Genomic DNA, 12,526 nt, shown 5'->3' with positions numbered 1-12,526 from the left:
TCCAGTAAAGGGAAACAGAGATGAATGAAAATGAATTGGCTGCTTTAGAGCACGTCGAACATGTCGGAGGGGAAAACGGGAGTCGCCTCAGCACGACTGAGAAAATATCTCTGTGCAGTTCGTCATGTATTTTATGAAAGGGGAAAATGTGACATATTGCTCACCTGAGCTCCGTGCTGTCTGCGAGAGAGATGGCAGGCTTCCTCACTGCACTGCTACACGCCTGGTTGTTACTGCACACACAAGAAGTAAACAATTTCCTTCCTTTTATTTGAAGTAGAGCCAGTCTGTTCATATACACAGTACAAGCAAATAATCACACTCAAATGTCTCATGTAGTGCAATTTGCATGCACTCACATTCATACATTGTTATAGCCTGTAAACCACTGTGTGTGTGTCTGTGTGTGTGTGTTCGGTGTCTGATAGCTCGCTTACACTGCTTCGCAGATAGGCCAGACTGTGCCATGATGCCCCAGTGCAGCTTACATAACAACAAAAGAAAAACTGGATCCCAACTGCGGCTGGCACCAGAAGCAAAATAAACAACTTGGAAGAATCTGCGGCTGTACTGTCGAACTGAGCGGAGGAGGAGGGTTTTTGGAGAGCGTAAACAAGCGTTTTCTGTACTCCTGCAATTCCACTTTTTTCTCTCAATTGGTTTCCTTTTCCTTCAAACCTCCTCAGACTGGAGTGAGCGCCTCTCTCTGCACAATAGGTTTTAGAGGACTTGGAAGGGGGGCAGTGTTGATACGTTTAATGAGCAGCGCTTTAGAAATTGAGGGCTTCTAAAAAAAAGAAAAAAAAGATTTACCTTTTAAGCTTGAGAGAGACACTGGCTCTCTCTTCAATCTACGATCAACAGTTACATGACAGCCACTGTGCTACTTTTCTGTCCATGAAAGAACAGTGGATTTTGGTGTTTGAACTTCCGTTATCTCTGAATCATGAGTGCAGACTCCTCCCTTCCTGTATTGCCTCAAACCCTCGCCTGAGGCGAAAAAGTATTTCTTAAAAAGCATGAAAATCTATTTGGCTTTGAGGACGAAGAAGCTCTGTCTCTCTTTCTAAGGCTTTGATTGACCCTGATGTGTGTCCTTCCACGCTCTATTATATAGTTGTTTTTTTTCTTGTTGAGCATATTCTAAAGCAGAAGCTTGAATTGTTGATCGTGTGGAAGTGGAGGTAGTTGTGATTTTCTCATTAACTTATGGAACTTATATAAAAGACTCTACATTTTTAAGATATCTGGAGTGTCCTACTTACTCTATCTCCATGCTGAGCAGCTCCAGCAGTGCTGTGAAGATGCCCATATCGTAGAGCAGAAAGACATTATGTCTGGACCAGTGAAGCACGTCCACCTCTGTGTCGCACTCGTCAAACACTCCTGCGGAAAAACAAGTGTATTTATTTCTTTTTTTGCACTTTTTGTTTTGGTTTTATGAATGTATCAAATCCACTGTGGTTGTCATGTTTTTTTCAGCCTACGTACCCTGAGCCAGGTAGAGGATGGCCCTCGCCACCTTCAGCCTCTTGTCTCTGTCGGTCACCTCCAGCGCGTCCAGCAGCCTCATCACATAGGCCCTCTGCTCGGCTCGTTCCAGCTCGATCCACCTCCTGCCTCGAGCTGCAGGAAGAACAATTGTAGATATTTGGCTGTATAAATGTGCAGACAGACAGAATGGGCACATGGTTCATGTTGATTATAACTACATAGCTTGTATCTGTACTCTGGGAGTGGCGGGCTGAATGCTTGTTAAGCTGTGTAGTTCAGGACTTACTGTTTACCATTTAGCTTAGATGCTAAGTCACTCAAACAGTAGAACACGTTTATTACAGAGTTACTAACCCAGTGAGCTAAATTTCGCTTATGTTTGCTAACATTTACAAACTTAAGCCACCATAAGCTGTTCATACCAGACCAAGTAGTCCATGGAGTATTTAGCCGCTTTAAAATTTAACATGAGCTTATGAAATGATGTAAGTTGAATTGGTTCCATTATCTGGATATCCAGATAAGTGTGTGGAAATAAAGAGAATGACTTCTTTCTTCTTGAGCTTTCAATAGATTTGAAGGGAGTGTCATTAACTGAGTCAATGAAAAAAAGCACTCTATGCAGGGAGCACAAAGTCTGACATGAAGTAGATCTCAAACACACTACAACACACCATTTAAAGGAAATGCATGCCCACCCTGGCTCCTTCACAGTCCACTACTCTCAGACGTTGCGACAATTACAAAGACAGTAATAGACATTTAGCAGCGGAAAATCATCATGATCAGTGAAGCTCTGACTTAATGTAGTCTAACAAGCGCTGTCTTCTTTAATCAGGATGGAAAAATGCTTTCTAATTACAGCCCCCCCGCAAAAAATATATATATTTATTTTTATTTATTTTTACTGTGAAGAGCTTAAATTAGGCACTTGGACATAATGACAGTGATTGCAGTTTGGAATAAGCTGCATTATAGGAGAAAAAATGAAAATGACAATAGCTCTGACATACTGTGCTGTACACTCAAACACAAAGGACACGTTTCAAAGAGGAAAGCATCCACTGACAGAACACACACACACACACACACACACACACTAATGAGAAGGCTGTGATGTAAAGAAGCAGCTCTATCTGTGCTCGATGTCTTTAAAAACAGCAGCCAGAGAGCTTCTCATCTAATCTCACACGTTCATTCCCCCTCAGTTTGGAGAGGATGAAGCTCGTATCTCTCTTCCACAATGACTTGAGACCTGCGTGGCTTTTCGTTTAGTGTCGGTGTGAGATTTGTGATGGGTCAGAAAATATCATGAAATGTTAACGTCTTCAGTTTCTCTTTCGTAGAATATTTTACGTACAATCAGCAAATACATGTATTCGAGAAAACGCATGTAAACTTGCTCATCTCAATGCAAAACAAGACATCATCGGGCACAGACCTAATTAAGGAATAATAACTGCTTTGCTTGTCACATTGTTGGGATTGGTCCTCCCTTCTGTATCTTTTGGTCGAGTCACTCTTTGAACTGCTTAAAGGAGCAGAGCTTTGATGTGGCTGGTCAGCCCTGCTTCAAACAGGTACAAACAGAAAGAGACAGTCACTTGTGTTGAATCCCAGAGGTGAACTGAGCTGAACAGGGTTTACTTTATGTGTGAGGTTAAAAGAATGATGTGAGATCCAGAGAGAGAAAATGTTTTTTTTAACCACTGTTTGATTGAAAAACATCAAATCATGTAATAAAAGGAGAAGAATCTGATTTCCAAAGATTTTTTTTTTTGAAAAAAGTTTTAAAAAATTCATAAATATCAAAGTCTTAATGTTTGATGTTTGAGTAGCAAAACTCCCAGTGACCACAGCTTGAACTGAACTATCGAAAGAAGAACAGAAAAACACAACACTTGTGTTTCTGCATTTTTAGATCTACATGATGAAAACAAAAGGTCGTGAACATGGACCGGACAAGAAAAGATTCTCAGCAGAAACGAGTTGGTGACGGGAAATGGGTTACGATTAATACCTTGAACCAAATGTTTTAAATGTTTTTTTTACTAATTTTTTTTTTTTTTTTTTTTTTTACTAATTGTGTTCTTTAATCCATCTTAATTAGAACTATTGTTATCAAAAATAGAATCAACTTTAGACACTAAAAAATGAACACAAACATGAAGAGGCATCATTCAAAGTTAGTCTATGATCTGCAATAAATAAATAACTCCTCCCTCTTTTTTCTCCTCCTCTCATATATCACCTGTCCTGTCTTATACTTTGTTTTTTTTATGGTTTAAACAATGATGATAAATAGATCCTCATGTATACAAGTTGAAGAACCATATAGTTTTATGTAGCACTATTATTTGTAAGAGTACGCTAACGTTAGCATTTTCACAAAGAAGCCAACACTGACTACTGCTATAGCCCCACCAGGAGGTCCTTAAAGGTAAATACTGCATTTAAATGCTGACTGATGAATATTGAGAATAATCTATCTGTTAGTTCAGTTGATTTGCAGATCCCTTCCAAACACTTTCGCTCCAGTGTTTGCTGTGGAAGAAATGTTAGCCGAGTTAACCTGTCATCAAACCCTTAGCTAAAGCCAACAAGGTCTTTCAGATTTGCACAAAATGACTCTGTACTGTTCTATCAGTCATCAGTGACAGAGGAGCTGTTGGAGGAGCCGTCAAGGTCTCTGCGATAAACAACAGCAACAATAGGCAGCAGCTCCAGTCTACTGGCTGTCTAGTCTTTAGTGTTTGATATCGCACAGCAATATGTGCATCTGTGACCCCATTTTGTTTCTCATACATACAACAAACAGCTCGATCTTTCACCTTCCCGATGCAACAGTGACAGTGTAGGTAACTACACAAGTGGTACTCTTCAGGTCATCTAAACACACAGAGGAAATGTGCTAAACCCCACTGATCTCAGCACAACTGAAAACACACAAACACAGGAAAATAAAGACGGTACCATGGGTCCTGAAGTCCTCCTCAAAGTAGTCTCTGTTCAGGGCAAACTCTGGCTCCTCGGTGTAACTGTAGAGCTCTGTGGGCAGAACATGGCGGCAAAAATTTAGAACTGAAACAATTAGTCAGCTAATGGTGACTAAAACAAATAAAGACGCTGAAAATATTGTGTGCATCCGAATCATAAATGTCATTTTTAATTGAAAAACATCATCAGCTTCTCAGCATCGTCTAGGCTTTTTTTATGTTTCACAAAAGATCAAGCAAACAGAGTACAATAGAATAGTTACAGTGGAACACGAATAACGTTAGAAAAGAATAAAATCAGAACAGACAGATGGAAAAGAATGAACCGAGAAACAACAAGAGAACAGTTATCAAATGTTTTGAATAGAAGCAGACGACTCCTGCAGGTAAACTGTTGGATCTTGACAGACTTAGAGCTCCTGTCTCCTTACAAGTGATCTCAGACGATGACGAACAGTCCAACGATCCGTCACAGCGTCATGAATATCCTCCTGTTCTGAGAGCAGTCGTCTCCCCCCCCGCCCCCCCAGATGAGGAGCTGTCGCTAAAAGGTGCAGTGAATATCTGTGTGTGTCTGTTTGTTTCAAACGTCACAAACACTCTCTGAAACTCGGCTGCTATCACAAAGACGATCGTTTTGACTTTGAATCAATGTGCTTGTTCAAAGCTTCTCCCTGCTCTTAACTGGACTCTGGGAAATAAAAACAGTAATTGCTGCCAGATTGAACACTAAGTACCTGTAAATCTAACCGTTTTATAGTAAAAACATCAATCCTACTCTTGATTTATTTTCCGCTCAAAATGACGTCATTCATCTTCTTCGGGCATTCATAAACCGAGCTTGCATTCACACATGAGCTGTTCCCAGACACACAGATGCTAGGCACTTCTGAATGTATAATTCTGGTGTTCAGGATTACTCATGACAATGTTAGTCACACAATGTGCCCCAGGTTTTGCTCTGTGGCCTTCTGCAGTGGATCATCTCATTGTCCTGTTTTCAGGAATAACACTGTAACATGAAACAGATGAAAAACCCTGAGGAAAACAGAGGAGGGTTTTTGTTTTTGTTTTTGTTTGGATCAATAGCACATTGTAGCCTGCATGCTAAGCAGAAAGAAAAATGTTCCTGTAGGAGTTTAATCCTGAGTCATCGATGATGACCTTTCATAGGTTAAGGTGTAATGTCTTGTTTACATACAGAGAGGGTAAAAGCCAAACAAACGAGTAACCAGGCCTCACTTTTTCACCACAGCAGAACAAACCACATTTAAGATAGAAATGTGTGCTAACAGACCACAGAGACAGCCATGAATGTGAGTAGCCTTCAAAAATATATTGAACATTGCATCCTATATTGTGTCATGTACTTTTTAGAGCAGTGATTCTCTGCGCCTGGAATCGTGTTTTTGTAGGTTTTGTACTATTTGAGACTATTTTGATGTACTTAATTAATCCCGTTTCAATTTTACACTCTGCTGTTGAATATGCTAACACACACACGGGCTGAAATACACACACTTGCACAAACAGAATCCTATGACATGCATTGGACACGGGTTCATAGGAAGTGATTCTCCAGCTTCCAGACTTGGACTTGAACCCGCCACCCTCTGGTTCCCAACCCAAGTTGGTGCTGGGCCCTTAGGCTAACACCAGTCTCTTACTGTCTATGATATAGAGCCCATCTTACTTATGAGAAAAGTGGGTGTTTTAGCCACATGCTAATTTCAGGTACCTAACATTTTCAGAAATGGGTGCTTACATGCTAAAGGTAGCAATGTTGGATTCATATGTAATATGTTTAGTTGTGTGTATGTGCAAGCATATACAAGGTGCATGGGGATTGGATTATTGTTCCTGATATTTAGGAGAAGTGAGACTTAATTTTATCAATACATTCGATAGATGACAAGTTGTTTGACTAAAAGTAAAAACTGTCATCAACACATGGCCCAATGTCATGCTGGAACTTCCTCTTTGGAACATGAAGGTCAGCACACAGACTCACTGGAAGTCTATCCACTAGTAATTCATCCATCCAATCGTTTTAAAAGTAAGAGATGTTAAGTCTAGATCCATGTTCTTCTATCATGAGAGTCATGCCGCTAAATGGATCTCAGACTGATTTAATCTATGGAACCAGCTTCAAAAAACAGTGTTTACTTATGGAAGGAAGGAAGGAAGGACCCTAAAAGCGGTGATGTCACATCTGGTGCAAGATTTGTGTTACAACTATCTGGGTGTAAAGAATGATTTTCTTATTATTTTCAGGACACGACCGGTGTTTTACAAGCGGCTTAGTTTTACCTGAAAGCTCAGCAGTCAGAGTGTCTGTGTCTCCATACTCAAACTCCAGGTTTGGAGACTCCATGGAGCTCTGAGGAGAGAAGAACAAAAACCCTGATGAGAATGTGCATTAGAGTCTGGCTTTATAACACGCAGGCATATTATCACAGATAAAAGCTTGACGCAATTCACATTTCACACCTTCCACTTTTCCAAACTCCATTTGCATTCTCAAACATACACGTTTTTACTCCACACACCACCCACACACTCCCTTCAGAGGCTTTCACAGTTTCTGCCTCACCATGTGTTTTCTATGTATGATTGGCTGCTAAATCTCAGGGCCACTCGCAAATTTTTTTTCCCCTCTCAGACCCTCTAATCGAGAGCATCCACTCACAATTACACATGCTCTCTCTGCACACAGCTGTAGCTCGAATCAAGCTCTTCCAGGCACTTAGGCGACGTAATAAACTGCAGTGAGGAGAAAGTGAGGATAATGGAGGCCACAGGACTTAACGTGGTCTCTGTTTAAGAGCAGATTAACCTCTGTGTGGAGCCGAGGGGTCTCTCTTGGCTCTGACTTCACCCTTAACCTGTGATTAGCATGGGCACATGACTGCACATTAGGGTCTCTTTGAAAAACACTCCTGTGAAACATTCGACTGGAAAAGAAAATTGCTGCAACCCTCTACAGTATGTCTACAATATCAGCTCCTACTGAAAAACAACATTGAAAACATTGGTAGCCGGATGGAAGAGCACTAGCCTTTCAGATAGATTAAGAATAGGGTTTCAAACTGCCTCAAACCCCTGAAGGACCCCCCCCCCCCATAGGCCGGTGGTGCCTGCCTGGTTAATATGTGATACTAATATAACATGTAGAACAGATATTAACAGTTACAGCAGAGGTTTTGTGCCAACATCTGCACTCAAAGTCCTTTGGCATTTACGTGAACCAGCCTTAAAAAAATGTCATGTCTTCAAGCTCTTCTCCTCCTTTTCCTTTGATTTATCTTAACGATGTTACAAGGGTTAGAAAAAAGACACCTGTATGCTGTAAAGGAGGCCTATGACTTAAAAGGTTCTTTAATGTAAGAGTGGAGATGTCATTCATCCAACCCTTCAATCTCTACTCTAAAATCTCAACAATGATTTGATGACTTGTTAAAATAAAAACCAGAGTTTTTTTTTTCATCCCCAGTGGATGAATCCCTCAGATTTTATCTTTATCTGACGTTTTCTTTCTTTGGGCGACACCACCAGGTTGATATTTATAGTTTAGCTGGAAGTGTCTTGTTAGAGGAGCTACCATGAATTTAACATTCATACTCTCTTCAAGATGAATGAATAGCTTCGGTAATTCCTTTTCATCAGGTCGAAACTTCCAATGTCCTGAAAACAAATGACAATACAGCTTTATTAGTGTTTGGAGCTAATACGGGGTTGTTGGCATGCTATCACGCTAATCTAAGACAGTAAACAGGCTTCTACATAAAGTAGCCCTCAGTATCAACTCATCCATTAATATGTATATTCATACACAATCAATGAAGCAGTGGGAGCAACTATAGCTTCCTGCCCAGGTTGGCTGCAGGAGCTGGGGATCAAACCCCCGACCCTCCAGTTGAGAGGGGGCCGACTCAACCACTGATCCACAGCCATCCCTACTGTTAGCATAATACTATGAAACGGAAAGTAATGAAAGAATGAATGGGTTACAATAAGAACTTGATCCTCTTATATGACACTTCAAAAAGAGTGGCACACGTTCCATACCTGGGGAAGTTGGATCTTTATAGTACTGACAGAGTTAGCATGGCGACTGGAGTATTTTATGTTGGTGGTGTAAGGTGTGAGCGGATGACATTTCCCTTCAGGGATGATTAAAGATTCACTTTTAATGAGAATTAAAAAATGTTTTAAAGGAACCCTCCAGCAGCACTGGAAAGCTCGGAGAGTGTTTGATGTGTTTAACCCGATGAAAAACTGTCCCAGGGCCAGGACTGTAAATAAGGATGTGTTCTGAGTCAGCTATCCTGGTTAAACAACTCTGTGGCGTCATGTATTGCCTGCTATAAATACCTGCAGCAGCCAAGAGAGCACGGACAGAAATATACAAGACGTCAGTCGAGTGTTTGTTTACGACATCAAGCCAAGGAAATTTCATTTGATGCCATTACGGCAGTTGTAAACCAGGAAATGAGAACCACTCGAGGAGTGCGTCTGATTCACAGAATTACCCATAACTCTTTGAGTATGAGAGGGAAAAGCCTGTGAGCCTTTAGGTGCCGCTTCAGTGCATCAATCTGCAACAAGCTCTGAGAAATCTTCATGAAAATCGACCCAATCTGTGTTTTTTTATCGATATCTGAACCATCATTGTGTAATGGGTAGATGGAAACAAGGAAGGCCTTGAAGGTGAGAGCATATTGATCGATATTGATCCTTATCCGTGACGCCAATTATCTCGAACAGCTCTCATCTGAGGGATTGCACAGTATAAAAAGGTATTTAGTTGTGAAAGTCATCCATAGAGTGAAAAGCTCGGTTACCTTAATGAGTTCAGAGTTGGTCAGTTTTTTGAAATAGACTAAAAATGTTTATTTTTGAGGAACTTTTGTTTATGCAATCTTAGAAGTGATCAGCGCTCACTTCAAATGAAGCGAAGTCCTTGTTTCAGGGTTATAAATACGACAACATCAGATTTATGTTAGCTATCTTAAACTTGTTGTGCGTTATCGTCTGTGCTGCAGGCAGCTGTTTCAACACCCACGTTCATCCAGCGCTCGCCACCGGGCGCCACCGTCCCATTCATCCTGTCCAAAGCTTTTCAATCATAGGACGAAGACAGCGAATGTGTAGATTACGGTTTGATTAACTGACTCGTCGTAAATATTGTAAACACATTGCATCACATTCCATGGCAGGCAAGAGATGACATAGAAAGGACAGTACAGAAGCCTGTAGTGGTTACAAAATATTCAAGATGGCAGACGACGCGATGATGACAGTATTCACTTAACATCAGTGATTAATGTAACTGGATCTATTCAAAGAATGAGTAAGAGACAACATGCTGATGAATAGATGGATAGATGGATAGATAGATGGGGCTTTTCTACATACTGACGCACATGGACCCAATGGATGTTTGCTTGATAAACAATGTCATGCTGATAACTCTATTATAAAAGCTGTTGTCAATTACTTTGCATAAATCGATGCACAGTCCATGCGGTGAAGAACCCGCCGTTACAACCGGGGCTCAGCCTGCCCCTGTAACTGAAGTGGCGGCTCTTTACATCCCCAGCTGTCATGTTTCTTTAATTCCTGTCAGCAGAAACACAGACACTGTGCTTCTCCCGATCCCTCTCCCTCTCCGTCATTTTCTCACCCAGTCCCCCTCAATGTCTCTCCCCCCCCCCCCCCCCCAGTCTCCCTCTGCCGCCGGCTGATAACGAGAGCGGTGCTCGCTCCAAACTGGCACCGCTTTCTCTCGATGTGCAAACACGGGGCAGGGTGTCAAGGCAGGCCACCCCCACTCCTCCCAACATATGCCACATAGACCAGAGATGGCTGCAACGCAAACGACAGGCAATTGATGTACATGACTGATTCAGTTATGAGGATAACTGAGCGGACAGACCAGCTCAGTTCTTGTGCAGTGGCTGGAAGGCTTCAACTTGAACACATGGCTCTGACATTAAGTGCTTTCAATGTCCATATCATTCACAACCCCACCCCCAAGACCATCAACAACCCCTTTCCCTAGAATCTAAAGGCATGGGGATGAATACGCTCCAATTCCCTAAAAACCCTTCAATGTGTTCATACAATAACACACACATCAATGAGTGGATTTTGTGCCTGAACAACAGCTTTGACTAGTAAACTTCCCTTTTGTTTCTAAGCTGTAGAACTCAGGAATGAAAACATCTTTTTTGTTTTATGAGGCGATGATTTAAAGCTACATTGCTTTATGAGATGCATCATCAGAGTGAAGCGCAAGCTGCTGTCATACTTGGAAGAGAATGAGCATTTTTCAGAGGGTTGGTCACATAGGATACGTTTCTACACAGTCGATCTTTGGGTAGGTGTTTGCCTCTTTGATTGGATAAAGGAAACACTGCAGGCAGCAAATAATTAAAGATCAAAATATTGTCAGTGCATGAGACATTAAAGGATATGAATCAAAAACTGTGATTAATAGCAACACAGCTGATTGGTCTATAAATGTTAGTCCTTTGTCAGCAATTATTTGCAGACAAGTTCAATATTCCAGTTATGTTTTTGAGTCTTTAATTTGTCAGGATTTGCTACTTTTCTTTTTGATATGATACAAAATTGGATAATTTTGGTTCGGACTGCTTGTTTGACAGAACAAGTCATTTAAACAAGTAAGTTATAGTGACCAGTTTCCTTATTTTACATTATGTAGACAAAATAGGTGAATTCAGGATTCCTTGCCATTAATCAGTATCAGAATACCAATGTCTGCAAAGGTGGAAAACTACATCATCAATAGTGTTGAATAGTCTGGATTTAAAACTACTTTCTGTACAAATGTTTGAAGAGACAAATGTCCTTCTCATTAGACCACCGTGGACTGTTGTGTTTATTAATTAAAGCTTTAAACGTTTGCAGGTTAGTGCCTTTTGGAAGCACTAACCTGCAAACTATTATGACTGAAGATTAATTAGATTCTAGTGAACATTGAGTTGTTTCAAGGACACAAGCCAAAGCCAATGTCAACAATGCAGGATAAGGATATTGTGAAGAGTGAATGCTCACAGATAATTAAGAAGGAAATCACAACAGTGAGCCATAATGAATCTATAGATGTGTGTGGTAGTGGTGATGTGGTCCGAACAGCAGCAGTCACATTTCTCCACCTGCATTCTGCACGTTGAGCACCGCTGTAGGATTACTGCTGGGTTATTTATAGGAGCCGGTTGCCAAAATAACACCTCGCTGTCTCTCTGCCTGCCCGCCTGCCTGCCTGGCTGTCTGCATGCATGCTTTTCGAGCCAAGAAGGCGACTCAATGCATAGAAAGGACATTCGGCTGGTCACCATTGGGTCCGAAAGCTCCCCAGCAACACCACACACACACACACACACACACAAACACAAGGACGCACGCGCACGCAGCCAGTGCGCTCCAATGCCATAAGCTGAAGCAGTCGACTCAGAGAAAACCTCTGCGATTTACCTCCGACTCCTTCTGCTGATCCTTGAACACATCTTTCCCTTTCGGCTTCTGTCTGTCGCCGTTATCGATAAGGTTATTAATGATAGGTACCTCCATGTCCTCCGCCTGCATCTTTCTCTGTCGGGGCGGCTCACTTCCTCCTCCTCCGCGGTTCGTGCATACCGGTCCGGCTGGAGAGCAGAGACTGCACCGCAGCAGCAGCAGCAGGAGCAGGAGCACCGGCGGCTCCGGAGCACAAGTTGAAGATCTCCTCCTCCTCCTGTTACTCCCCCCCCCAGTCTTTTTGGTTCGCTGTCCCTGCGTGCCCCGAGAGGGCGGGGTTTAGAGAGCCATCAAGACAGCAGAGAAGAGCACATGAGTGTAAAACCATAGACATGGTAAACACTGACAATAGTGGTTGTTGAAATTTCACCGGGATACAGCCAATATAAAAAATAATCAAAGTATCATGTTAAGAGATACAAAGATGTTACCTCCAAAGGTTCCCATGTATAAAATAGTTTCCTTTAGGCTATATGAGAAAGGTTGTAGCC

The 12,526-nt window shown here is 41.7% G+C and overlaps 1 protein-coding gene across 2 annotated transcripts in view; it reads right to left on the bottom strand.

Annotated features, from left to right (window-relative positions):
- Positions 1-12,526, bottom strand: part of strip2 (striatin interacting protein 2) — a 26,969-nt gene extending 14,443 nt beyond the window's left edge. The window contains exons 1-7 of one of the 2 annotated variants that reach the window (XM_079335558.1): positions 12,467-12,526; positions 11,994-12,290; positions 6,801-6,870; positions 4,468-4,542; positions 1,492-1,626; positions 1,266-1,386; positions 165-233 (exon numbers count right to left, since the gene is read on the bottom strand). In XM_079335558.1, the coding sequence (XP_079191684.1) occupies positions 165-233; positions 1,266-1,386; positions 1,492-1,626; positions 4,468-4,542; positions 6,801-6,870; positions 11,994-12,104 (581 nt within the window). In that variant the 5' untranslated portion in view covers positions 12,105-12,290; positions 12,467-12,526. The remainder of the gene's footprint in view (positions 1-164; positions 234-1,265; positions 1,387-1,491; positions 1,627-4,467; positions 4,543-6,800; positions 6,871-11,993; positions 12,291-12,466) is intronic. The other variant, XM_079335559.1, reaches the window with a different exon arrangement.

The sequence above is a fragment of the Symphodus melops genome, assembly GCF_947650265.1.
Source record: "Symphodus melops genome assembly, chromosome: 22".
NCBI classification, from domain to species: Eukaryota; Metazoa; Chordata; class Actinopteri; order Labriformes; family Labridae; genus Symphodus; species Symphodus melops.
The sequence above is the reverse complement of the archived record's forward strand: the minus strand, read 5'-3'. Positions and strand labels throughout refer to the sequence as shown.